The sequence below is a fragment of the Eumetopias jubatus genome, unplaced genomic scaffold (assembly GCF_037043125.1).
Source record: "Eumetopias jubatus isolate StellerSeaLion01/CBP00866 unplaced genomic scaffold, mEumJub1_p1.0 scaffold_1, whole genome shotgun sequence".
In the NCBI taxonomy this organism is placed as follows: Eukaryota; Metazoa; Chordata; class Mammalia; order Carnivora; family Otariidae; genus Eumetopias; species Eumetopias jubatus.
The window spans coordinates 78438458-78465467 of NW_028274807.1; the positions used below are offsets into that span (position 1 = coordinate 78438458).

Genomic DNA, 27010 nt, shown 5'->3' on the forward strand with positions numbered 1-27010 from the left:
ATTAGCCCCAGACCCCGGGAAAGCAAAGCGCACTCCCCCTCTTATGTCACCGAATAGCAAATTAGTTCTCAGAATTCCAGAGGCCGAGCTTTGCTACAGCGAAGACGCCGACGTCACAGAGGGGGCGCCCACGTGACGCTGGCGGAGCAGGCCGTACCATCGTGCGGGGCCCCGGGAGGGAGGGACGCCGTCTGGCCCCTCGAGCCTCGAACCGGAACCTCCAAATCTGAGACGCCTAGCCGCTGAGGACCTCGAAATCTGCCGAGAACTGGAAAAACACTTTGGCTTTGAGGGCTTTCCATGGGCCCAAAGAGGCAAAAGTCCCGGGGAGCTGACACCGAGTCCTCCCCTGCCACGTAGCAGTGGTAAAGTCCGCAGCTCAAATTCCGAGAATTGAGCTCTGTTGATTCTTAGAACTGGGGTTCTTAGAAGTGGTGATGCAAGAAGTTTCTAGGAAAGGCCGGACACCAGGTGATTATTGCTGTTGCTGCTGCCGCTGCTGCTGCTGCCGCCGCCGCCGCTGGTGCCGCTGGTGCCGCTGCCGCCGCCGCTGCTCATGATCATTATTTTACCTTTTAATTCTTTTTTTTTCCGCTCTTGCCAAATGCTTTGGCTCCAAGTTTCCTATGTGTATCTATTGATATAAATGTATATATTTATTTATTCTAGCTGTCAGGTGTTAAAATAAATGCCGAAGATTAGTCCCACGTCTCTCCCACTCTAGGATATAGATTTTTATATATTTATTATTTTATTCTTGTTGTCTTTGAGTGCATCGGCCGGTTTGGGGAGGCTTTTGCCACCCTCCCTTGTGTTGTTTTGATTTTGGAAAAGGAGGTGGAGGAGAGGAAGGAGGGGAATTAGGGGGCGGCCGGAGCCCAGAGGACGAGACAGTGTTTGGGGGGTGCTCCGGGCAAGTCTGGGGGCTGTCTGGCCCCAGACGACGGAGAGGACGCGCGCTCGCGCTCTCGCTCTTTCTGCTGCTGCTTGCGTACGGCTTGTGATCTCGCTGGATTCGGGCGACTGTGTTTTTTCCCTCTTTTCTCGCTTGCAAACTGCCTTCCTCGCTCCCTCGCTCCTGCCTCCCCTTCCCTCCCTCCCTCCTCCTCTCCCTCGCCTCTCCTTCCTTCTCCTCTCCCGTCCTTCTTGGTGACTCCGGGAGGCGAGGAGGGAGGCTGCCCGCTCGCTCGCCCCGCTGGCTCCCTTCCACCGGCCTCGCTCCTCTAGATTCCCTGCCTCGGAGCCGAGATTTGGGAGGAAAAATGCAAGCGAACTCCTCGGGTTTTGTTTTTCTCTCCCCCCCCCCCCCCGATAAGCCCAGTTGAAGTATCGTTTCTACTATTTCCTTTTAGAGCCGCGATCTTCCTAACGAGATCCGAGTGTTTTGGTGTCCCCTTACCCTGTGTTTTGGGGGAGGTTTAGCTTGCCTGGGGGCGGGGATGTTGAATACTTTGAAAATTATTCTTCCTTGGTTGCAGTCGAGGGAGTCGGGAACCCCCGCGCGCTCCCTCTCCCCATCCTGAGGCGAGAGGCTGGTGGCGGGACAGGGATTTGGGGGGGGGTGGCAAAGGGGTGCGCGTTTGCACCTGCGGTGCCGTTTAGCATGCGGGGACTCCGGGAACCTTCACAGGACGGCCCAGCAAAGCGGGAAGGTGGCGGGATTTCTGGCGGTCGCGGTGTTTGTGTTTTGGGCGCTGCGTGACTCGGTGTTAGCTCCCAATGGCTGTTCCCCCGCCTCTCCTAAATTTTGTCTTATTTTTTCCCATGGTGCGAGCTTTGTAAAAAGACAACTGCAGACTGGAGAGTAGCCGACGTCAGGCTTCAGGTTCCCGAGGTCCTTGCACGGGGCGAGGGGAAAAACAAACAGCCCCAGCCCGCGTTCCTACGTGCAAGACCCGGGAGGAGAGAAGGGCACGCTGTCGCCCTGGATGAGGGACCCGGCGCGGGAGGAGGGGGCGCGGGCGCGAAAGGGAGATCTTTGTGAGTGATTTTGCAAAAACGGATTGCGAGGTTGGTTGGATTTGCAACCTGTGGCTCTCCTCGAGGGAGTAAGAATGGGGGAAGGCGGCGGCGGCGGCGGCCCGGGGCGGGAGCCGGTGGGGAGTTGGAGCCTCGGAAATGGGCTGCGCTCTTGGGCAGCGGGAGCTAGGGGCCACCCTGCTGCGAGAGGTAGTGACCGTGGTCAGTGTCTTGAGAACTGTGGATTGCGTTGCTTTTATGATGCCGTGTTATTGGAACTCTGGCGAAAAATGGATCTAGTGTTATAATAATGAGTTTTAAAGGTCCCCCATGGAAAACAAAAACACAACCCAATAGATTAAAAAAAAAAAAAAATGAAAAAGAACCCTTTTATTGGGTGCCCCCCTTTGCAATGCTTAAGAGGCGGTGGTGGGGGTCCAGCAGCTGAACCGGGAGAAAGACCCCAAATAGGGTACTGAAAGTCCAGAGCTGTTACTGGGTTCCTGACCACCACAGAGAGCTGGTCATCTCCCCCACCACCAGTAGCCACAGGAAACTGATTTAATCTTTTATGGATTTTTTTTTCCCCATTCAGTTTATAGTTTCCAGGAGGAAAATCTTGTAACTCTTTACTTTTTTTTTAAGTAAAGTATCAATAGATGCTTTTTTTTTTCTGTCAAAAACAAAACAAAACCAAAAAACCAAAAAACTGGGGCAGGACAGAGGGAACCAGGGAAAGGGCTGTTTAGAAATACAGTTTGTGGCTCTGAGCAGTGCCACCAGCTTCCTCTACAGAGACTGCCAGTTTCCCTTTTTCTTTGCAAGGTGTGTGTGGTTTTAATAAATAACTTAAAAAAATAAGAGGGGGGCCGGCAAGATCTGTCAGGAGACAGGTATCTATTTTGCTCACTATTTACTACCAAAAGCCTTTGGCACTGGAACAGAGCCTCGTAAATCTGCAGCCCAAGTTGAAGTTCATCTGGCCCTAGTCCACACGCTATTCCTGGAGGTAGCAAACATGAGCTCAAAGGAATGAGGTGAAATCACATTCTTGCTTTAAAATATATACCTTTTTGGGGGGGTAAGGAGAAAGAATACTGTCTCTGGGGGGAGGAGGAAATGGAAAGAGGGTGCCAGGAGATGGGCATTCCCTTGCTAAAATGACTCCGGTTGGGTCCTCAGGCTGAAATAGAAACCTGTAGATGGGAAATATTCCCCTTCCCCCCACTTATAAATAGAAGTTTCCAATATCCAATTTGGAAGACTTTCCAATACTGCAGGCCCAAGCACTGGCTGATTTTTAAGGGTCTGTTGATAGGGACAATAAGGCCAGAAGCTGTTGGTAAACTGGGCAGCTTGAAGGAGAAGGAAGCCAGAAGAGGGAATTCTCCAATTGGCCTTTTCTTCTGTGCTCAATTGTGAAGGGTTTTACCCCATGCTTTCTTGAAAAGACTCTCCAATTTATTCTGGGTTTGCTGGACAGGGATGGGACTCTAAACTCTTAAGCTGTCGTTTGCTGAGCCTTGGAGAGTTCCAGTTATTGGTTGAGTAAATGGTAGCCAGGACTAGATGTCAAAATCCTTCCTTCCCTCTCTCCCCTGCCCGGTAGCCACCCTCACAACCCACTTTATTGTGAAAAACTTGAAGAGATTCAGAGGAGGTAGTGCGGCAGCGCCACCCCTTGGTGGGTGAAACTCTATTTGCAAAAGTCAAATATTTGAAAAACATTGTGAAATGACCTTATGAGGATTTTTTTTCTTTAGAAAGGGGAGATAAAACTAACTTTAAAAAAAGGACTTTGTAGTTGATTTCTCAAATGGGGTGGAAAAGCGTTGCTTTCCAGCTAGGAGAGTGTCATAAGAGGCAAAGAAGTTCGAGTGTGTGTGTGTGTGTGTGTGTGTGCGCGCGCGCGCGCGCCCGGGCGGGGAGGGTTGCCTAGTTGGCTTGAAGTAGGTGAGGTGAGTTCTCCAGACGGAGGTAGCCTCCTTCCGCCTTGGACTTGACTTCTCAGAGCACCTGAATTCTGTTGCCAGTCTGACACTGAGATAAGGAGGAATGTGTCGGTGTAAAAACAAACCAGTGATGGGAAGTCCTGTAGTTTTGCTGGCGGTGATGGTGGTGTCTACTGGGGGCTGGGTTGGGGACGGAGGTTTGTGGCGTGGGGCAATGGTAGGCTGGTCCGTAGCTGGGTTTGGAGCCTTCTGGGAGTCGAAGTAGTGTGGCGCGTGCCGGCTTCCTGCACTGCGCAACAAGTGGGAATGCCGCCGCAGTGATCCGAGCGAGGGTGCTGTGTTGTGGCGAAGCCGGCCCCTTTCTCTTCGCCCCACTGGAAGCCAGGAATGGCTCTTCGCAGTTCTCCCCGCCTCCCAGTCTGTGACCGGCAGCCCCGCCAAAGACAAAACTCAGCCCCCCTTTCCCCACCCTCCGCCTTTACCGAGCGCTGTAAGCCTGGGTGGAACCCTGCCCTTGGCCTCCAGGGCCCCTCTCTCGAGTTTATTCCCGACTTTCTTTTCTAGTCGACCAGTGTTTGGCAAGAAGCTCTGCTAATACCTTCGAGTTCCATTCTGCTTTTTAAAGACAAGCGCACTCTTTCCTTCCCTTCTAATACATTCAGCCTTTCGGGCTGGAAAAATGAACGTATAATACATGAACGCTGCTCCAGAGACCGCGTTGTGGTTACTAGAGGAGTGAGCATCGGGAAGAACGGAATTACGTCCAGTAAATTAAATGTTTTGCAGCGTTGCTTATAGAGGCAACCTCCTCCCGCTAACAGATCCAAAAAAAAAAAAAAATAGTGGGGGGCAGTCTGTTGTGGAAGGCTATGGCTGCGCGATGATTTTCGAACGGACTGAGTCTGCCACCTAGTGGTAGGTTCTAGCAGAGTTCCCCCCTCCCCCCCCCCCCCCCCCCCCGCCCCGCGGGCCTAGGACGGTGGACAGACCCTCTTACTTTCGGGTCTCCCAAGTATCCCTACCAGGTGCTAGGACTGACAGAGGAGGGCAACATCCAATGAGGATGACATCTGACCTCCAAAATTTTGGTAAGGTGGATGAAAATTCGGAAGCCTCCGGCATGTGCCTCCCTAAGAGAACCTTAGTAAGATAACCCGTTTTGAACACACTTTCTGTCACTGTAGCGTCTCCCTGGGTTAAGTGGGTAGTGGAGGGACGCTTGGAGGCTCTAGGACATAAAACTTCACAGTTGAGAAAAACAGGCGGCCTCATGAGGGGGGCCTGTTGCTGGTGAGTTAGCACCCTAACTGGGACCAGATTTTTACCTTCTGAATCCCAGGTCAGTGACTTAAAGTCAAAGGCGAGTGTATCTCCGCTCCCTTGAAGTATCTAAGAGAAAGGAACAGCAGTAAGAGAGACCCACGATTTTAATGTCTCACGTCAGCGTAGCTGGAAACAGCTCCCCAGATGTCTTGGAGGAATTCTAGAAAATATGGCCTAAGATTTCAGTGACAGATACGGGAAGCCTACCGCAGGGCTGAGGGGTGGAGGTCCCAGATCTTGAGGGGTGTGCCTGTGTTAATGGGTGATTAAGTCCCAGTCCTAGACTTGCAGAGCCCGAGGCTCACATTTGAATTCTGAAATCACCCTCTTCCCCTTCCTTCCAAACTGCTTGGTGGCTTGGCGAGAGATCAAGGTGTGTGTGTGTGTGTGTGTGTGTGTGTGTGTGTGTGTGTGTGTGTGTCAGGGGTGGGGGGTGGGGGTCATATGGACAGGCAGGTGTAATCCTCATAGAATTTGGGCCACAATAGCTTCTTATTAAGCAAAGTTTTATTTTCTCGGAGTTCAAAACTTAAGATGGCAAAGGCACGTAGGGGTGCCGGCGACCCCTAGCGACGACCGCCGGCGCGCACACTCTTGGGAGATGCTGCGGTCTCCACCGTCCTGGTCCGAGGAAATCAAGTTCAGCCTCTCCCACTGCGGGAGCAGTCGGAGGCCGCGTCGGAGAAACGCGCCTCTGTTCGGGTTGGAAACGAATCTGGGGATGTGTTTGAAGAGTGGTCAAGTTTGACTCATCGCTTTCCAAGGACAGTTAGTGCCTTCCATCTTCATTAACGTGAATAAAGACCTTGGCTGACTTTTGTCCAGATCGGATTTTTAAAGGCATTGTTTGCTTGGGAACATCATGCCGCTCCCCTCCGCCGGCAGCCTTTTTGCAAAGGCAGAGCCCAGTCCAGCCTGGATGGCCGAGATATCTTTGCCCGGGGACGTGGTTTGCTGGCATTGTCTGCCGGCTCTTTCTGGAAGGCTGTCGCGAGCTGGGAGCATGGAGAGCGTCCCTTCTGCAGCTCCTCTTCAGATCTTGATGATAAGACACATCCCTCTATTTTATTGCATTTCCTAGAAGCTTGCAGGCTTGAAAAAGCTCTACTGGCAGGAAACGTGATAGAAATAAAGTCAGGACATAATGTCCCCGAACACCTCGGTCACCCAAAGCGACTGCCGAGGCTACCGCGTTATCAAATTCGCTTTCATTTACTGTCGTCTCCTCCGCCCTCCCGCCCCTCAGTCAAGACAGCGAAGAGTGTTTCACCCTTAAAACAAAAACAACGGCGCGGTTTAACCCCACCACCTACCGCTGGACCACCGTGGCTAAACTGCAGCAGCTAGTTAGCTGAGCCGCTGCGCAGAAAGGGAGCGCTCCGGCAGGAGCCCTGATGGCTGGTTTCACAACGGCAGCTCGAGCCTTATTAAAATTCCTAGTTCCTACCCCTAAACACTGCTTTGCACTTCCAGATTCTCCTTTGGATTTCTCGGCGAGTTATTCGAGTTATTAGATTACCAATAATCCAACGGCGGGCCGGGATTAGAGAAGGGACGCAGTGCGGGGGGGGGGGGGGGGGGGAGGCTGTGCGAAAGGCGTTCTCCCAATCTGGAGACTGTGTCTAAAGTAGGTCAATGGGAAGGAGAGGCGGGGCTACATGCGGGTTGTCGGTTTCAAGCCTTGATGGAGGGCTCTCTCTAGTGTTTAGCAGCGGTAAGACATGATTAGGTTTGAGCTCCCGGAACCACGGGAATCCTAATTTCCATTAAGTGCATGTACTTAATTTTAATTTACCTTCCTAGATACTCACCCCATTCCATATTAAATTTCAACCTTCGCTTTCACCTTTGTTCCACCCGGCGAAGGGATAACAAAGTCTCAAAGTAGGACTTTATGAGGCCGACGAGGCCCAGTCTTTACCGACGGCCCTGACCCCGCCTCCGCCGCTGATGGGATGCGCGGCGCAGTGTGACGCCACCCGCCAGTTTTAGGACTGGACTGCGGCCTTAGGCGCTGCGTCTTTCGAGCCCCCCGCCCCGGAAAATTCCTCTCGGAGCCCACTAGTAGGACCAGTTAGGAGAGGGAGCCCAGGGGTTATAACTCCAAGGAAGGCCCAGAGAAAGCGAGGCGTCCTTGGAGCGCGCCCGTGCGCGCGCAGAGGTCAGCGCCCCGGCCTCTGCGGAATCCTTACCGGGTCTCCACGGTTTCGGGGAAATCGGATTCCGAAATCCCGAAACCTGGCCAGGTTCGGCCTGGGAGCTCCTATTGTAAAGACTTTGGGCGGAAACCGAGCCTAGCAGGGTTCCCGGACTTGCCAACGTAGGCGGAAGGGGCTTTCGGTTTGGTTTTCCTACAAGTCGTCTGGCGCGCGCTGGATGGAGACCCTCAGCCCTAGGGACTCCCATCTTTTTGACCTTGACGGCTGGCCCAACCACCCTCTTAAAGGGGGAGGAGGCAAGCTAAAAGCAAAAATAAATAAATGACGCATTAGGCAAACAGGCCAGAATTGGGCAATTTGAAGTCATAAAACGAGCCTCAGATTGGACCCGAATTCCTGGGTTCTAGACTGGCTCTGCGACTAACTTGTGCGACTTTCCCCATTTATAAAAACTGTTACGGGTAGGGGTTAGCCCGGGTGAACTCAAAGTCCTCGATCGGGCGCCGGCGAGGGATTTAGGGGAAAGTGTGCCTATTCCCCGCGAGCCTCCCCGGGCGCCCCCCCCCCGCCCCCGTCCCCCGGGTGAATCCCCGGCGGCCCTCGCGGCGCAGGCGGCGATCCTGGCGGCCGTCGGGTGCCGGCAGCTTCCTGGAAAGTTACTTCTCCTTGGAGCCGGCGATAGGCAGAGTGTTCTGTGAAATCCGCTGAGCTGAGATCGACTACATTCCGGGAATGAGAGGGCTGTGCCATTCCCCTCACTACCCCCTGCCTTGACGGCATAACAGGAAAAAAAAAAAAAAAAGCACACACAATGTTAGCTACCGAAGTGCACGAAACGTTTTATTTAATGTAACCAAATTAAGGGCTGCCACGATCTCACCACGGGGCCTCCGACGCGCCTGCGGGGGCTTCGCGACAGATGGGCAGCGGTGCCCGCAGAACGCCCGGGGGTGGGCGGTCCCTGGCGGGCAGGTACGGTAAGGACGGGGTGGGCGAATCTAGCCCGGGCTTGCCGCGGAGCGCAGGGCTCGGGTGTGTGTCCCGGTATGCGAGCGCGGGAGGAAACGGCTGCTTAGTGCCCGCCGAGTGTAGGAGCCAGGGGAAAAGGATGGATGGGGGCTTTCGTGTTGGCTCACTCTCGCTCTTAACCTCGCTTCTCGTCCTTCTCTCACCTCTTTTCTTGTCTCCGCCTTCGCCTTCTGCTGTCTTCTCTTCCCTCTGCCTTTTTTTAGAGGGAAGGGTCCCTCTTTTTTCTTCTCCAACTCCTTTAAAAGATCTGCCTTCTCCTCAAGGTGCCTAATTGCAAATCCGGAGATTTTGAAAAGGCAGAAGAGAGAAAGTGTGTGGGTGGAAAGACCACGTTTAGGTCTGGCTTGGTGGTTACTGCGGCTGGGGCGGGATTGGTGATCCGGAGAGTCCAGGTCTGGGCCCTTGCAGTTATCAGTTTCTCTTTGACAGCCCTGTTCTCTTGGCAAGTGTTTTCGTGTTATGAGTATTGCGCGTGGCACCGGTGGGATGGCTGAAGCTAGGTGACGGAGTTTGTCCAGGACTTTGCTGGAGATTAGCTTTCAGTCTTGGGCGAGGCTTATCCGGTGGAGCCTCAGTTAATCAGGGCTGTAATAAAGATCCCATACAGTAACGGATGGGAAAGGGCTGAGTGGTCTGTAAGAACCAAAGCAGCTGTTAGGTGCTTCCACACTTGCAGCATCTAGAGGGAGGCATGGCTTCCCACATCCACCATAACACACACTCGCTAGCTGTGGCAGCTCCAAAGATAGAGCTAGCTGAAGAAGGAGTGGACTTAATAGGGCTGTGGGCCTCAGCAGATGTGCATTTGTTTTTGCCCAAGCCAGGCAGAGGGGGAGGATGAAAATGGCCCAGCCCCAGGGCCAGGCTGACCAGTAGACCCCTGGGAATGGGGAATGTTTTGTCTGTTTGTTTCAATCTGCATATGGAATGAGTCATTGCCATTTGCCAAGGTGAAATGGCAAATCTGGGCTTCCCATGGTTCCAAAAGTCTGTGACTGGGAATTCACAAGCGAGCTGGTGGTTGAAGCTGGCTAAAGGGCAGCCTTAGGTATTCCAGAAGTGTTTAGGGATGTCTTTCATGGGGGAAGAGGAGATTGTTTATAAATGAAACTCTCACATGTCGTCAGCATTCTTTTTCAACGGAGACAATCACTGAACTTTGGTTAGGACCAATCTAGTGTGTCTCTCTTTGCCCATCTTGAGTTAGGATGGGAGAGGAGGAAATAGGTTCTTTCGTCTCTTTCTGCCCTCTCCCTTCAGCCATCCCCTTCCCGCATCCTCACTCACTCACATGCACATAACCTTGAAGCCGATGGGATTGAGTGACTGGCACTTGGGACCACAGAGAAATGTCAGAGTGTTTGGTTACAGACTCAAGGAAACCTCTCATTTTAGAGTGCTCATTTGGTAAGATTCAGCAGCCTGGAATGGGGGCAAAGTGTTTGTGTGGGGGAAAGAACTTAAAAATGAGATTCACCCACATTAGGGTGCTGTCTTGCATGTTGTACAGCACGTAGGCTGATTTGGAAGAGGGACAGGAATTTGAGCCAGAAGACCGAGGGCCGGGCCACTAACCATCTACGTGGCCCAACATGACCTCCCTGGCCTCAGGCCCCTTTACCCAGAAAATGGCTCTAAAGAGCTATGCTTAAAAAAAAAAAAAAAAAAAAAAAAAAAGAAGGGGGAGTGGAAGAGGATTCAGATGTTGTTTTGTTTTGCAGCCTACATGTGATCATAAATGAGAGTCTTCCACCTGTGCTTTGAAATTATTTTGTTTTAGAGAAACAAAAATTTGGAGCGGGTACATATTCCATGAGTGCTCCCTGGCCAGTTCTTAGCTAAAGCACGCAGTTAAATCTTTGACCAGCAGGGGGAGCACAAGCTTGGAAGTTTGTGGCCTTCTATCCGGTCTCAGACCCAGGAGGGAAAGAAGAGGAAACTTTGAAAAAGGCGAAAATACTCAAGGAAAGCGTAGACACGCCATCTCTGGGTGTATTCTGCAGATCCTGTATTTAGTCTTAAGTGTTCAGACAATCAGGAATTACTGCCTGGCTTTTTGTCCTACCCAAGCCACTTGAACCCCTGAGCCTCATTTTCGTCACCAGTGAAGTAGGGATAAGGATGGTGACCCCAGGAGACCTTGAGAAATCATTCTAAGACTCGAAAGATAATATTTTAGCAGGTTTTGGAGATTGTCCAGAGTTTTTAGGCCCCTGAAGGACCATTCTCATTAATACTGAAAGAACCACTTTCCTTCTATTTTTCTTTCCCATGAACACAAGTGGCCTTTGGATGGTATGCATCTTCTACTTTGACAAAGGAACTACATGTGTATGTGTACATATAATTAATGTGTGCAGTTGTGTTCCCAGTACTCAGGGCAAAAACATGACGATCGCATAGCTCCGGGTGCCTGTTGTTGCCGTAAGAGCAGAGCTGGAAGAATGTTTGCTAGCTTGTGGTAAAACCGCTCCAGCTGGCAAGCTGCAGCTATCAAAGGAAAACTAAATACGTGTGTCCTAAAATAAGACTATAGTGGACAATCTAACATTCATGGAATCAATTTCTGTTTGCTTTTTTCTCTTCCCTGCAGATTTTAAGCAAAATTTTGGACTGTGAATCAAGGCATTGGGTAAGTAAATCTAATTATATGCTTTAAAATTTTATGGACAAACTGTTTCCTTTGACTTTGCCGATGCATGTGTTGCTGTGAACTTGGCCACTTTTCATGAGATGAGAGAAAGGATGGCCGAGTCCCTCTCCCTCACCCATTTACCCCTGTGTTAGACTGTCTTAACTGTCCTGTGATCATTCATTCCCTCACTCATTTCTTAGTTCCAAGCCAATGTAGCCACCTACTATGCACCAGCAATGTGCCAGGAGCTCGAAGTACATTCAGACAATTGTAAATCCTAAAAGAGGAAGAAACAGATGGTGGCTGGGATAATGAAATGAGATCCTGATGAGAATAGCTGCAATTTTTGAGAACCTACTATGGACCAGGCACAGATCTCTAAATTTTACAACCACATAGGTATTACTCCTCCCATTTTGGGAAACCAAAGCCCAGGAACAGTAAACAATCTGCCCCAAGTCACACAGCTAGCAAAAGATAAAGCTGGCATGCTAACCTTCAAATCGTGGTTTGTCACCCTCACTGCCCCTCCGCGCTTGGCAGATTACGGGGTATGTGGGAAAAGCACTCTACAAATATTCATTCACTTCCGCTTTCCCTGAAAGGGCTTTCTATTCCAACTTGTTAGAGAAAGATTCTTTTTCCCATCTTACAGATGTGAACAGTAATGCCCAGAGATGGGCCCACAAATGGGTCAAAGACCCAACACAAGGGACCTCGGTGTGTTAGCAGGCTGCGCCACCTGTCTTCACAGCCCTGGTAGAGCAGGAATCAGGTTCTGGAGAACTCAACAAGATTTTGACCCTTTTCTTTCCAGGTGAAGACAAAATGGCCTCCCCGGCTGACAGCTGTATCCAGTTCACCCGCCATGCCAGTGACGTTCTTCTCAACCTTAATCGCCTCCGGAGCCGTGACATCTTGACTGATGTTGTCATCGTGGTGAGCCATGAGCAGTTCAGAGCCCATAAGACAGTCCTCATGGCCTGCAGGTGAGGGTCTGGGAGGAGAAAGATGGTTGTATAGAAGGGCGGCGATGGTGTGGGCAGGTAGAAAGGCAGATCGAGTGGGCCTTTTGCTGTGTTTAGAATTACATCTCATTTGTCTCCAGACCGCCAGCGCATGTGGCCTGGTGGAGTAGGTTCCCAGGAAACGAATGAATGAACACATGTTTGGAGAAGAAAGAGTTTCTGTTCCGTGGGAAGAGAGGGAGCAGAAATGGTAGACTGTCTCAAGAAAGGATGTGTTTGGAACAAACACGGAGAATAACTTCAGTTAACCAGTGAAGAAAGGAGAAGTGAAAGGGGGTTTTTCGGTATTTGAAGCAAGTGAATTTGAAGTCTTTTGCCCTTTTAGTCTATAATTGCATGTATTTTATCCTGTGGCTCTCTTTCCATGGGTGTTTCAGGCTATGTGTGTAAGTTAGGGAGAGAGAGCCAGCCGATTCTTCCTATTTGTTGAGTATTTCAAGTTTTTGGAGCTAGTTCATATTACATCATCTCCCTGAATCCCTGCAGTGGCCTTCCGTGTTATGGAGGCATAATTACTTCTCTTTTATAGACAATAAAACGAAGATACAGATAGGTGAGCTGATGTAAAGTTGAGGATCTCTACTGCCAGAAGAGAGCTTACTCAAACTGTACAGCAAACGCCTGTGTTTTAGTAGTGATGAGAACAGAGGTTTACAGACATATAAAAGTAATAGAAAATGCTAACCTAGAGCTTACTCTGTGCCAGGCATGCACGACCCTGTCAGGTAGACGCTATTGTTCCTGCTTTGCAGGGAAGGAAACTACGGTGCAGAGAAGTTAAGTATCTCGACCAAGGTTGCACAGCTACTTACTGGTTAAAGTCTGGCTCACTTCTGGCAACCCATTCAGAAAGAGCAGCATTGAGATGCCAGCCCAAATCCTGACTTGTAATTGAGCCTTCTTTCCTCTACCAGACAACATGGTCCCTGGAGGCACAGCTTGAGGTTTGACTTGTGTCTCCTAGGAATATTGACCCTATGGAAGTCTGTGGACTTTTAGAAAATCAGTAGACTGTAGATGTAGGCACCATTTTATTTATTTATCGTTGATACCCAAGTTGTTTCTAAAAACAGACAATGGCATTTTAAAAATAAGGATCATGTGTTGGAATAGGAAGAGAAATGCTTATCTCAAAGTTATAGACTAAAAATGGTTACTGCAAATGAGTGCTAAATTTCACTCTGGTAATCCATGCAGTTAAGACGATAAGGAAAATAGCTTCTGTGACTTTGAGAACATCATTTACCTTCTGATCTTGGTTCCCCCATTTGTAGAGGGGAGAATGATAATGTCTACCTTGCAAGGTTGTGAGGAACACAGTATAATGTATGTAAAGTGCTTAATGACTCTCTGGCATTTAGTAAGCTCTTTGTATATGGCAGTTATTATTAATTGCCGTGGAAATTCTGGAGCGAGGCCCAGGGGAGAGGAGCTGAGCCTTGACACTGACTGTAATTGATTGCCCGTCCTGTCTGTTCTTGTGACACCTGTGTTTGTGTTACAGTGGCCTGTTCTATAGCATCTTCACGGATCAGCTGAAATGTAACCTGAGTGTGATCAACCTGGATCCTGAGATCAATCCTGAGGGGTTCTGCATCCTCCTGGACTTCATGTACACGTCCCGGCTCAATCTGCGGGAGGGCAACATCATGGCCGTGATGGCAACGGCAATGTACCTGCAGATGGAGCACGTTGTGGACACTTGCCGGAAGTTTATCAAGGCCAGGTGAGCTGCTACGGAGGGAGAAGCCCTTGGGAGTGGAAGACATCTGAAATTCTTGATAATGCATGCATATCCTCTACAATGTGCCACAGCCTACGTTTCCGCTAGCTTTTGCACACTTCTGCCTTCTTAATTCTTGCACTGCTACCCAGATATGCCCTGTGCATTCATTCCCTCTTGCTTTTTTCGTTTGTTGGATGGGCCCTTTCCTCCCACCCGTCCCACCAGGCCAAGCTTGGAAGCTGGCTCCTCTGTGGACGTTTTCCAATTGCCACTCTTCCTCCCTCAGCTCTCCCTCTGTATCCCTAAGCCATTTGCCTGTCCTTCAGACCTTCCTTCTATTTTCACTATTTGCATATGTGTTTTAGTTCTCCTTTAGACTTCTGTTATAATGATTTGCATATGTGCCTTAGTTCCCCTGCCAGACTGTGGGCTGCTCTCCTCATCTTTTTTGTTGCCCTGCTCCTACAGAAGAGGATATTTATTGCATTAAATTGAGTTCACTGGGTCTAATCCTGTCCTTGAAGGCCGGTCGGACATGACCATCATTTAAAGCGGGGGAACCTGAGAGCCCACAAAGTGAAGGGCTTTGCTAAGTGGAACAGAAACTCGGGGCTTGACTTTTTTAGCACCATTTGATTAGGCTGCTCTAGGGTGATTGTCTGTCTTATGAAACAGAAAGGTTTTCAGCCTCTGTTTGATCACCTCCAGGAGTCAGGAACCCAGTGTTCCCAGAGCCGCACTGACTACCTTGGACCGTTAGAAAGCTCCTCTTGATGGCGAGTTGAAATCTGGCCCTCTTAACCTTCACTCATTGGTTCCAGCTCTGTTAACTGTGATCATGGTGAGCTGGCCTATTTTTCGCCCACATAACATCCCTTCAAGTATGTGCAGCGAGAGCTCGTTGTCTCCTGTGGGTGATAATGGTAGCGAGGTCATCATCGCGGTCATTTTCGAGTACTTTCTCTGGGTCAGGCCTTGTGCTTGGAGGGGTGAAGCAACTTGCTCCAAGGCCCATTGCCGCTAAGTGGCCCAGCTGGGATTGGAAAGCAGGTCTGGCTGCTGCCGGTCCTCCAAAGAAAACTCCTCCCAAGACTCTAGGCAGCTTACAGGCTGAGTCCTTTCTCCCATGGGCCACCAGTTTGTCTGTGACCCTCTGAACATGCATTGTGTAACTTCTTCTTTCCCTGAGCCTCCATTTCCATGTGTGTAAAATGGAGACAGTAATGCCTTTCTTCCTTTGCAGGATTTTGCATGGATGAACTAAGGGCTCTGAAAGCTTTACATTCTGTAATATCTGAAGAATTACAGATTCACACACATATACACAGAATGTGGCTTAAACATGTGATCGCATGTCTAAGCAGGCACAGCTTGCGGGGCTGACTCGCTGCCCTTGTCGGGGTCCAGTCTCCCGCACTGCGGGCTAGCTTGCTAGATTTCTAGCATAAAGGCCTTGTGACTGCGAGGATTTCCCTATTCCAGAGCCACATCCCTCATGTCTAGCTGACTAAGCACAAATGTGGCTACATAACACCAGTGTCGCTCAGAAAGTCCTCTGTTCAACAATTCTTATTTGGAGGCCCGGGTCTCCTCTCTGTTTTCTCCTGCAGTGAAGCAGAGATGGTTCCTGCCATCAAGCCTCCCCGTGAAGAGTTTCTGAATAGCCGGATGCTGATGCCCCAAGACATCATGGCCTATCGGGGTCGTGAGGTGGTGGAGAATAACCTGCCGCTGAGGAATGCCCCGGGGTGTGAGAGCAGGGCCTTTGCCCCCAGCCTGTACAGCGGCCTGTCCACCCCGCCGGCCTCTTACCCCGTCTACAGTCACCTCCCTGTCAGCAGCTTCCTCTTCTCTGATGAGGAGCTGCGGGATGCCCGGATGCCTGTGGCCAACCCCTTCCCTAAGGAGCGGGCCCACCCTTGCGATAGTGCCAGGCCCGTCCCTGGTGACTATAGCCGGCCGGCCCTGGAGAGAACTCCCAGTGTTTGCCACAGCAGCATCTACTCACCCAAGGAGGCAGCCCCAGAGGAGACACGCAGTGACATGCACTACGGCGTGGCTGAGGGCCCCAAGCCTGCCGCCCCCTCAGCCCGGAATGCCCCATACTTCCCCTGTGATAAGGCTGGCAAGGAGGAAGAGAGGCCCTCCTCAGAGGATGAGATCGCCCTGCATTTCGAGCCCCCCAGTGCACCCTTGAACCGCAAGGGTCTGGTCAGCCCCCAGAGCCCCCAGAAGTCCGACTGCCAGCCCAACTCGCCCACGGAGTCCTGCAGTAGCAAGAATGCCTGCATCCTCCAGACCTCTGGTTCACCTCCAGCCAAGAGCCCCACCGACCCCAAAGCCTGCAACTGGAAGAAATACAAGTTCATTGTGCTCAACAGCCTCAACCAGAATGCCAAACCGGAGGGGCCCGAGCAGGCCGAGCTGGGCCGCCTCTCCCCTCGAGCCTACACCGCCCCACCGGCCTGCCAGCCACCCATGGAGCCCGAGAGCCTTGACCTCCAGTCCCCAACCAAGCTCAGTGTCAGCGGGGAGGACTCCACCATCCCACAGGCCAGCCGGCTCAATAACATCGTCAATAGGTGCTTTCAGAGGGTTCCTGGGCCTGGGGTCAGGGCTTCCCACGGGGGTCACTTCTTCCGATGGACGCAGGGGCTGTGTCCTTTCTTGCCTGAATACTGGGTATATTATGGGTGTGGAGTAAGTACCCACTGACTGAACTGGCCTCAGTAAGGAAGCATATTAACATCAGTGATCTCAGGGCATGCGCCGTTTGGAGGTGGGCTCAAGGATAACTTTGTGGTCCCGGATCCAGAGGGAGGCGGCCCAGCTTTGGCCTCTGGGTTCACCTGAGCATGGGAAGGAGGGGGCAGCATCCAGGCCAGGTGGAGTGCTTTACCCTCTCCAGTTGCTGAGGCTCTCTTTCCTCCTGCCCACAGGTCCCTGACAGGCTCCCCCCGCAGCAACAGCGAGAGCCACTCACCGCTCTACTTGCACCCCCCCAAGTGCACGTCGTGCGGCTCTCAGTCCCCACAGCATGCAGAGATGTGCCTCCACACCGCTGGCCCCACATTCCCCGAGGAGATGGGAGAGACCCAGTCTGAGTACTCGGATTCCAGCTGTGGTACGTCCCTTCCCGGGGAGAAGGAAGGCCCCTGCCTCTGTTCTGTGGGGTTTGCGTTTCCATTTCACTTATGCTCTTGTCACTGATTGGGAGAGGTCCCCGACTAGAAGGTCACTGGCCCTTAAAATCACCGGCCCGTCCCCCTACTCTTGACCTCTTGAACCAGGCTGATCCGAGCAAGGGATGAGGTATTGGAGTTAGTCTGGGGTAACAGAGAATGACCCCCTTTTCACGCGCACTGTAGCCAAGATAGCCTGGGGGAGCGGCTCTAACTCCCAGAGCTTCCTCAGTCCCTCAGGACCCAACTGCCAGGACTGACCTGGGTTGGCCCCCCCGCTAGGCCATGCGCTCTGTAAGGACAAGCCGCTGACCTGCCTCGTGCCTGTGTCTCCCATAGGTCCGAGGGAGTTTCTAACATGGAGTAGGTGCTCAGCTGACGTTAGCTGAATTAGGTTAGTTGAGCTGAATTATTAAACTGAAGTTTTGGACACTCTGTGATTGGCATCCCCAGTTTTTATTAGATAAGAAAGTCTGTCTTTTCCCTCAAGCTCTGGCTGCAGTAGGATAGCCCAGTCATACCTAATCAGGGGTGAGCCCCCGTGACATGGACATGTCATTTTCAAAATGTTCTAACAGAAGGGAAAAATCAGTTATTTACACCATGAGATTTGGCACAGGCTTGTGGACATGTAGTTGGGAGAGCAGAGACTGTCCCCATCTGTCCCCCTGGCTATTTGCCTTTTCTCTGCATCCAGTCCCTTTTCTCTGGGCTGCCGTTTCTACTTCCATCCTTGTTGGCTCTCCCAATCTCATAGAAGTGTTTGGGGGACATGAAATCCAGAGAGATACAGGGTGACCCTGTTCACGGTCACTTCCTCCTTTAATGGCCTCCACGTACCATTGGATTTTATACCTCACATTCCTAGAACACTTTGTGGTATACAGTATACTCCTGTGAGGTGGGCAGCCTGGGGGTTGACTATCCTGATTTTGGAGATAGAGACACAGATAGGCTCAGAGAGGTGAAGGGTCTTGCTCGAGGGCTCCTGTGTATGGATGTAAATAAAACAATGAACTGAGAAGAAAAGCCAGTTCTCAGAGCTCTCTAGAGGAGGAGGAGCTCTGCTGAGCTTTCCTGAAGTTGGCACAGGCCATCTGGGTAGCTGTTGGTTTGAGTTTCCCCTCTGTACCTTAGTATTCAACTCTGTCCCCTTTCTCCTCCATGACGGAGACTCTAAATGCTCAGAAAAATAAAACTCACACAAGCCCAGAATGTCGGGTGGGTGGAGCTTGGGGGTTCCATATGGCCCTGAGGGCAACTGCAAAGGGGCGTGGCCTTGGAGCCCTACATCCCTTCCCCGTTCTAATGGTGGTGTCCCGCCTCCCCGCCCACCTCCGACAGAGAACGGGGCTTTCTTTTGCAATGAGTGTGACTGCCGCTTCTCTGAGGAGGCCTCACTCAAGAGACACACGCTGCAGACCCACAGTGACAAACCCTACAAGTGTGACCGCTGCCAGGCCTCCTTCCGCTACAAGGGCAACCTCGCCAGCCACAAGACCGTCCACACGGGTATGCTCCCCCCCCCCCCCCCCCCGCCGCAGCTGGGCAGGGTTCCTGGGGGGGGTGGGGGGAGGACCCTAGAGAAAGCAGTGTGGGGCCTTGGTCCCCCGGGGGGCAGGGAGCAGGCCCTGCTCTGATCTGGAGGTGGGCCTAACCCTGTCGTGTCTTTGCTTAGCGACTCCTCCACTCCCTGTATTCTTTGTCTTTTCTCCGAGGCGCTCTGTCCTGCTTCTCTAGCATTGCTGGGGCAGAAGTGTTAATCCCAACGCACAAGCGAAGCAATTAAGGCTGAGAGAGGCAAAGTAGATAGGGTTTTTGTTACCCCAGAAAAAAAAAATTAAAAGCCTCTTGATTTCCTCTCAGAGCTTGCTCCTTATCAACTTACATTCCTTTACCAGGTAGCTTCTAATAACCCGACTGTTGTCCAAAGTTGACTCTCTCTTGGTATTTTAAATGTGTCCGTTATCCCAGAAACTTTCCACGAAGGAAGGCTCAGCCCTTCTATTGGCTTCCCCAGCCTGAGCATCTACTCTGACTCAGGCCCCAGGCTTCTTGCAAATGGAATCCAGCTGTCTTTCCCACAAGCGGAAAAGCATGTTTTTTTCTAAAAGAGAAACTAGAGCAGCCTGATTGTCTCTTCCTGGTGAAGGGCTTGATTCCTGAATCAGTCTAGTCCTAGGGAAGAGCTGGCAGAGACTGACTCTGTCATCTAAATTCACCCCTCAAGTTCCAGAGAGGGAAACTGAGGTCCAGAGAAGGAGAGTGACTTGTCCAAGTCTGCAGTTAGATGATCCTAATGACATCCTGTTTCCAAGGCCTCCTGGAACCTTCCCCCTCCCTGTCCCACCCCCAGTGTTGTGTCCCCTCTGCCCTAGCCTGCTCCTTGACCCTGGCCGCCTGCAGCCTGTGGTGGCATGGTGTGTGTTTGGCAAGGGCAGGAGGGTGGCAGGCCCCCTGGATCCTCTCTCAGACATCTTCCAAAGGAGAGAAAACTGAGGTGGCCCAGGAAGGGCAGTTTGCTCTGAGATCCAGGCACCCAGGACTGTGGAGACCTCCGTCAAATATAGCTTTCTTTGTTCCCTTTCTTTCGGGAATAGGTGAGAAACCCTATCGTTGTAACATTTGTGGAGCCCAGTTCAACCGACCAGCCAACCTGAAAACCCATACTCGAATTCACTCTGGAGAGAAGCCCTACAAATGCGAAACCTGTGGAGCCAGATTTGTACAAGTGAGCAGGGCCATGGGGAAAAGACCCCTCAGCCTCTGTATGCTGATGAGGGGCTCCCAGGGGAGGGGGCCACAGCCCACCCCAACAGAGCCTCTCATGCTTTGCTCTTCCATTCAGGTGGCCCACCTCCGTGCCCACGTGCTCATCCACACTGGAGAGAAGCCCTATCCCTGTGAAATCTGTGGCACCCGTTTCCGGCACCTTCAGACTCTGAAGAGCCACCTGCGAATCCACACAGGAGAGAAACCTTACCATGTATGTGAGCCTCTTGTGGCCCGCGGCTGGCCTGGGAGGGGCTTGTGGGGGAGGGGCAGGCAGCAGAACTGTTTGCTCCAATCTCAAGCACACAGTGGGATGACCACTGAACTAATGACCATAAGACCTGGTTTAGGGCTGGTTGTCAGACACACTGCTGGACATTGGCTGTGTCTCAGTTTGCTCATCTGTAAAGTGGGGATACTGGGCTAGGTGATCTGGGCCCTTGGAAAGAGGTCCAAACTATAGCTACATCGATTTTGGAATCATTCATTCATTCCACACTAATTGGCTTCTTACAGTATGCCTCTATGCTGGACTAGATGTCTACTTAAGAGGACCGAAGGTGTTTGAGAAGGGGCAGCCATAGGAGTGGGAGGAGAATCAGAAAAAAGTGGTGATATAAGAGAAAAAAGGCAGGGAAAAGGCCATTATAAGAAGGAACAGGTGGCCAGCAACACAACAGGGTACCATGAATGGGCCATTGGGATCCTAGTGTTCTGGAGGAGGGTTTCAGCCAACCATGGCTTGCGGGCTAATTTTTGAACATTTCATGAGCTAGGTTTTAATATTTTTGAATGGCTACAAGATGGAGAAATAATATTTTGTGACATGTGCAAATTATATAAAATTTAATTTTCAATGTCCATAAGCAAAGCTTTATTGGGACACAGCCATGTTCATTTGTTTACGTATTATCCATGGGGACTTTCCTACAACAGGGGCAGAGTCATTATTGTGATATATTCACTATCCGGCTCTTTCCCAGTTAAAAATAGTTTTCTATCTCTGCTATAGAGGGGAGAGATCCTGGCCGGGCTGCTGGGGTATCTGGTTCTTATTCTGACTCTGACACCAACCCTTTTTAGGGCCATAGGCAAGCCTGACCCTCTCTCGGGACCACAGTTTTCTTTCTCTATAAAAGGATAACGATGCTGTAGGTGAGCAGTTTTCAGACTGTGCTCTTTCAGTCAACCCCACAGCCTCTTTTACCTTTTGAGTTTCTGTTGAATTTGAAAAGAGAGTCCCATGGTTTATAAGCATGGAAACCACCGTGTTCAGTGACACTGCTGTGGTGGGTTTGAGGCATCACTGTAGAGAGTGATGGACACAAGAGCGAACCAATGAGTGGTTAACCCATATCGCAAATGGGAACCTGCAAAATGTAGGTATTTTCATCCACTTGTTTATCAGTTCCTGAGTGAGTATCTTCTCACTTGCTTTTTGTTCTTGGGCAAATTAGTTTTCCTCTCGATACCCTTATTTGCTCATCTATAAAATGAGCCTGATAATGGTACCTATCCCACGGAGTTGTTGTTTTCAGTTAACAAATTCGTTCAAGTGTCAGGATAGTCTTTGGCACACAGTAAGAGTACAATAGATATTTGCTAGAAGTTTAGATGCACCAATGTCAAGTTAAGAGTGACCTGCAGAGCCTGTCGACTCAGTCCTTCACTGAAGGGAAAGCCAAGGCCAACGGAGAGAAATGATGTGCTTGGCTGGGGAAAAGCAGGAGCAATACTTCACCACTTTAGAAAACAGCGAAGGGACATTTGCACAAAGCTTACTTATCGCTTAGCTGAATTGAGCCAGAATTCTTAACCTGGCCTTCCAGAGGGAAGAGCTGCCCCGATCCCTCACAGGGAGAATCTCCTTCTCTGGGTCTTCGAGCAATGACACGTTCCTGGGATTGGTGACAGCTAACAGTTTGCCTCTGGTTTTCCTTCAGTGCGAGAAGTGCAACCTGCATTTCCGTCACAAAAGCCAGCTGCGTCTTCACTTGCGCCAAAAGCATGGCGCCATCACCAACACCAAGGTGCAATACCGCGTGTCCGCCACTGACCTGCCCCCGGAGCTCCCCAAAGCCTGCTGAAGCATGGAGTGTTGATGCTTTCCATTCGAGTCCCTTCTCAGAATCTACCCAAAGGATACTGTAACACTTTACAATGTTCATCCCATGATGTAGTGCCTCTTTCATCCACTAGTGCAAATCATAGCTGGGGTGGGGGTGGGGGGAGGGGCGTGGGGACTGGGGGCCAAGGCAGCTCCCCTTCCCCCACTGCCATAAAACATTAAGAAAATAATATTGCTTCTTCTCCTATGTGTAAGGCAAACCATGTCAGCAAAAAGCAAAATCATTTTATATATCAAAGTGGGGGAGTATGCAAAAGTTCTGACTTGACTTGGTCTGCAAAATGAGGAATGTATATGTTTTGTGGGGACAGATGTTTCTTTTGTATGTAAATGTGCATTCTTTTAAAAGAAGAGACTTCGGTATGTTATCAAAGAGAGGGCTTTAATTTTTTTAACCAAAGGTGAAGGAATATATGGCAGAGTTGTAAATATATAAATATATATATATATAAAATAAATATATATAAACCTAAAAAAGATATATTAAAAATATAAAACTGCGTTAAAGGCTCGATTTTGTATCTGCAGGCAGACACGGATCTGAGAATCTTTATTGAGAAAGAGCACTTAAGAGAATATTTTAAGTATTGCATCTGTATAAGTAAGAAAATATTTTGTCTAAAATGCCTCAGTGTATTTGTATTTTTTTGCAAGTGAAGGTTTACAATTTACAAAGTGTGTATTAAAAAAAAAACACAAAAAGAACAAAAAAAAGCTACCGAAGGAAAAATGTGTAGTTTTGTTCTAGTTTTTGGTTTGTATATACCTGTACAACGTGTCCTACGGTGCCTTTTTTCATGGAAGTTTTCAGTGATGGACAAGCGTGCCATCCCTTCTGAAGTGTAGGCAGACACAGGGACTTGAAGTTGTTGCTCACTAAGCTCTCTTTGGGAATGTTTGTCTCATCACATTCTGCGTCATGCTTGTGTTAGAACTACTCCGGAGACAGGGTTTGGCTGTGTCTAAACTGCATTACCGCGTTGTAAAATATAGCTGTACAAATACAAGAATAAAATGTAGAAAAGTCAAGTGGGCTCGTTCCAGAGGTCTTTCCTTGTGTTGGGATCAGGACTGGAATGGGTCTGGTTTCCTTGGCTCTGAATCTCGCGGGAGGTGCTCATGGAGAGGAGTGGCTGCTGGGGCCTCGGGCAGGCTGAGGCTGGGGCTGGCTCCTGGACACTGAGACCCACTGTTGGCTCCCAGACTGGGACGGGCTGCAGGCTCCAGACCCTAGTCGTGAGGAACTCCGGTGGGGGGTGTGGGATGGACTGCCTCTCACCTTCTCTTTCTGGCTGGTTCTTGCTTCTGTCTGTTTTTCACTCAGAGCTCTAGGCTGAGCTTTCGTGATTTCCCTTCTTGCCCTTCTGACACGAAGGTATAGGCGTTCCTTTCCTTCTCTGTGTCTTGGAGAATTTGCCCATTCTGTGAAGGCTCCTCTTGCCTCCTGGCTTCATAAACAATTTCTCTCTGCTGGGGTCCAGGGGACAGTATGAAGTCAGGTCTGGCCCCATCATACATTTCTCAGCCTGGTACCTGCTGTGTGATTGATGATTGACAGGTATGTATAGACTCAGAAGCTTTACGAATGGCAACCAGCCAAGCAAACCTCCATCCCTGGAGAAGTGCTCTTTGTCCAGAGAACTCTGGTGGAAGGCAGCCATTTCCTCCTGCGTGACCTGGGACAACCGTTTCCCCTTTGTGTCCCTTTCCCAACCTGTCCATGAGAGGTTTAGATTAACTAGATCATTTATGAGTCCATGATTCAGACATAAGTTCACCCTAGCTTGCTTTGGCATCCAGTTTTGTTTCACCTCAAAAAGCCCCAAGGTTCAAGTTTGATTGATGAGACCTAAGAACAGTGAGGACAAGTGCGGTCCTGCCCCCCCCCCACCCCAGAGGAGAAAGTCCGCACTTGCCTTCTGGTTCCTGGGTGGCCGTGGGGTGGGGCTGTGGAGCGGAGCCCCTCCCTGGGCCCTCTGGCCGGTGGTTGGACAGAGGTGGCCCCTGGCAGGGCCTTTGCAGCAGGCTCTGGGCACGTGCTGAGAGGTTTGTGGGGGCTGAGCACCCAAAGCCCCAGAGAGAGCCTCACAAAGTCACACCACCCCCTGCCAGCCACATGGCCTTTTGGTTCAGGTTTCCTTTGAAAATGACTTTAGAGGACTTGCCAGCTCGAGGCCTCAGCTCACCCTGCTCTTTGAAAAGGGAGAAGATGATCCCCTCTGCTCCCATAGAAACTTGGCAAAAGAACTTACAAAACAGACGGCTTCAGAAATGACAATTCACAGGCCTGAGGGTGGCTGGCCCAGGGCCCCTCCACTCCCAGAGGGCCTCCGAATTCGTTTATGTGTCATTACTGTTTAATAGAGAGACAATGGGCCCAGGGCAGACAGTGTGGGTGGCATTCAAGTTCAAACAAAATGGAAGATCAAAGAGTAACTGGAGCCAATCGACAATCAATAATAAGTAAAAAGCAAGCATCTCTAAACAGATAAGGTAGGCCAAGGGCATACAGAATTTTTATTTAAAAGGCAAACATGACATGAATGCCACGTTTTACAAATACGTAACTTATAGAACAGGGGGCTCCTGATGTTCTTCCCTATATTGTTGGAATTTTGGAGGAAAAGTTTCTGGAGACCAGGTTGGTGGTTGGGGGCAAAATGCAGAGAGGCAGGGAACTTAGAATCAAGCAGAACTACTAAGGAGCTGGAAGGGATGAGATAGTAAGGATCACCCAACTCAAATCTGTCATTGCCCTATGAAGGCACTGAGGCAGGAGAGATGAGGGAAGTTGCTTACTGTCCCCTCTCTTGGTGTGGATGATTTTCAAAGCGCCTTTGTATCAATGACCCCATTCAGTTCTCACAGCCACCCTTCAGAGTAAGGTTACAGGGGGCTGGAAACCACATGCCCGCCTCAGACACTCCCAGACAGTGCCCCCCAGAGCTACAACTCAACCTAGAGGTCCATAATAACACCTCAAGCTGCACCTGCCCACAGAATTTTCCCGAAGAAAATTGTCCTCAGCCCCTGGAGAAGAGCCAGAACTTGGGCAGCCATATCGCACATCATGCAACCCTACCCCCCACCCCAGACTGCTGGTTTGTCTAAGGGCGGACACTGGATCCAAGGGCATCCAGCTCCCTGAGGACCTGCAGCCCTATTACAGCACCTACAGTGTGATGTAAATATGTAAATAGGGGTGCTAATGAGTTGGGCCACCACTAAGGTTGTGTGTTCTGGGAATTTATAGTGAAATGTGGAGACAGGCAGCCACTCCAGTGTTTCTCAGACTTTGGTCATTTGTGACCCACCTCCATGATATTGCTATGGCATCGCACCCTGATTATTTATGTACTGTTTTCCTTTAAATCAATATACTTCTTAGGTATGCATTTTCCCCAAATATAAATTAAAATAAATGAAGTACTAAGTGCATTCAAAATAAAAATGTTCACTCGTGTGTCTTCACTTCCGCTGCCTCGTGTTCTACCAGAAGCATGCTTCAGAGAATACCAGCGGGGAAGAGAAGCGGAGAGATGCCGACAGAAGTGAATCCCTGGAGGGTAGTGGGGTCACATTAATGGCAGAGCACTGGAGTGAGGTCCCCAGAGGAAGCTTGGAAGTAGAATGACCTTCTAGTACCTGGTTCTATGAAGCTTGTCATTGAGTGGGAGTGTCTGGTCTTAGATTTTTAAAAGATTCCATCCCTCTTATAAGCACTTTTCAATCAGGTCCCTGCCTCCACTGCTATACCACCTGCCATTACTTGGACTGCTTTGTGTGAGTCCCTGTTTCCTTCCAACCAGAAGAGGGCGATTTACCCAGCTGCTCAGGCCTCTGGGGTATTTGCCATTAGGAAGATCCTTAGAGACTCTTAGATTGGGTCCAGGCTGCTCCCTAGTAGAGGCTGAGGCATGTTGTGATCCCTCAGAGGTAAGACAAGTGAGCTACTCAAAATACTATAGCCACTCGGAAAGACAGTGTTGTTTCCCCAAGCCCTCAAAGCAGCCACGGGTGGCTTCTACCAGGCACCCTAGAGCCCAGCCCTGCTGTGGGCACAGGGTCCAGCACACTCAGTATAGCATCACTGAAGGAGGACGAAGAATCCACAGTCACTAAGGGAGAGGCCTTATAGACAGGCAGGTGCTGAAGCGGGAAGCCCCGAGTCTAGGAAGGGGACCCAATGGGGCCGGGAGCCCCTAGAGTACTATGTTGGTCCCCGAGGCCTTGGGGTCTAGCCCTCTCATTAAATGAGTCTGACACATTTAACCCCAAAAGCCTGGCTTGTCAGCACATCTCAAGATGAGTTTCCTGAGTCTCCCTTCCTTTTGCATCCTAAGCAAGCAGGTTGATTAAATAACAAGGATGCTAAGAGTCAGAATCACAGAATATTGTGACTAGATGTGGCCTTGGAGATTATGCTCCTAACTGACGGATAAAGACACTAGGTGCAGAGGGGAGAAGGGACGTCCCTAAGGTCACAGCAAGAATTTTTTAAAAAGATTTTATTTATTTGAGAGAGAGAGAACACAAGCAGGGGGAGTAGCAGAGGGAGAGAGAGAAAGAGGCTCCCCACTCGGGGCTCGATCCCAGGACCCCAGGATCATGACCTAAGCTGAAGGCAGACACTTAACTGACTGAGCCACCCAGGCACCCCCAAGCCAAGAATTTTTATCAACAGGGGCCCCTGATTCCCACTTTGGTTTATGGCATCATCCCAGCCTTCAAGGAGTGTATGGTCAAATTGGGAAAACAAAACATGGACAAATATGGAGGTAACATCACAAAGAAACACAGAGATATAACATTATGGCCAATGAGTGACAGTCCTGAGCAGGGCGATGTTCAGAATGTCAAGTTGTTCCTTCAGGCCATAGGAGGCCGACAGCCTAATGAGCTGGGGGCCAAGCAGGACCATTCTCAGGGCTTTCACACATGTCCCTCCTTCCTGTGGGACTGCAGTGCCTCCTGCTGTCTAGAAAGAGCTGTCCTCCCTGATGTCACCAATAGGAGCCACCTCTGGAGTTGGCTCAGTTTCAGCTGCTGTCACACAAAACTGAGTGGCCCAGACAACAGAAGGGTATTGTCCCACAGAGGATGGAAGTCTCAGATCA

At 50.4% G+C, this 27010-nt stretch overlaps 1 protein-coding gene across 2 annotated transcripts; it reads left to right on the forward strand.

The window, feature by feature from the left end:
• The first annotated feature begins 392 nt into the window (after window positions 1-392).
• BCL6 (BCL6 transcription repressor) lies at window positions 393-22922 on the forward strand. Of its 2 annotated transcripts, none has more exons than XM_088025074.1 (10): window positions 393-471; window positions 11016-11054; window positions 11875-12046; window positions 13590-13811; window positions 15422-16393; window positions 16751-16935; window positions 18338-18505; window positions 19594-19724; window positions 19842-19979; window positions 21709-22922. In XM_088025074.1, the coding sequence occupies exons 3-10, from the start codon at window positions 11886-11888 to the stop codon at window positions 21850-21852; spliced, it is 2121 nt and encodes a 706-aa protein (XP_087881200.1). In that variant the 5' UTR covers window positions 393-471; window positions 11016-11054; window positions 11875-11885; the 3' UTR covers window positions 21853-22922. The 2 variants fall into 2 exon arrangements, with proteins under 2 accessions (XP_087881200.1, XP_027956682.1); XM_028100881.2 differs by lacking the exon at window positions 393-471 and adding an exon at window positions 7963-9829.
• Window positions 22923-27010: the final 4088 nt, after the last annotated feature.

What these genes read in the sequence shown, in the direction of transcription:
- BCL6 (XM_088025074.1), top strand. Translation starts at nt 11,886, where the DNA reads ATGGCCTCCCCGGCTGACAGCTGTATCCAGTTCACCCGCCATGCCAGT. An exon ending in CCACAAGACCGTCCACACGG is followed by an intron (nt 18,506 to 19,593) that starts GTATGCTCCCCC and finishes TTTCGGGAATAG; the next exon opens with GTGAGAAACCCTATCGTTGT. An exon ending in GTGGAGCCAGATTTGTACAA is followed by an intron (nt 19,725 to 19,841) that starts GTGAGCAGGGCC and finishes TCTTCCATTCAG; the next exon opens with GTGGCCCACCTCCGTGCCCA.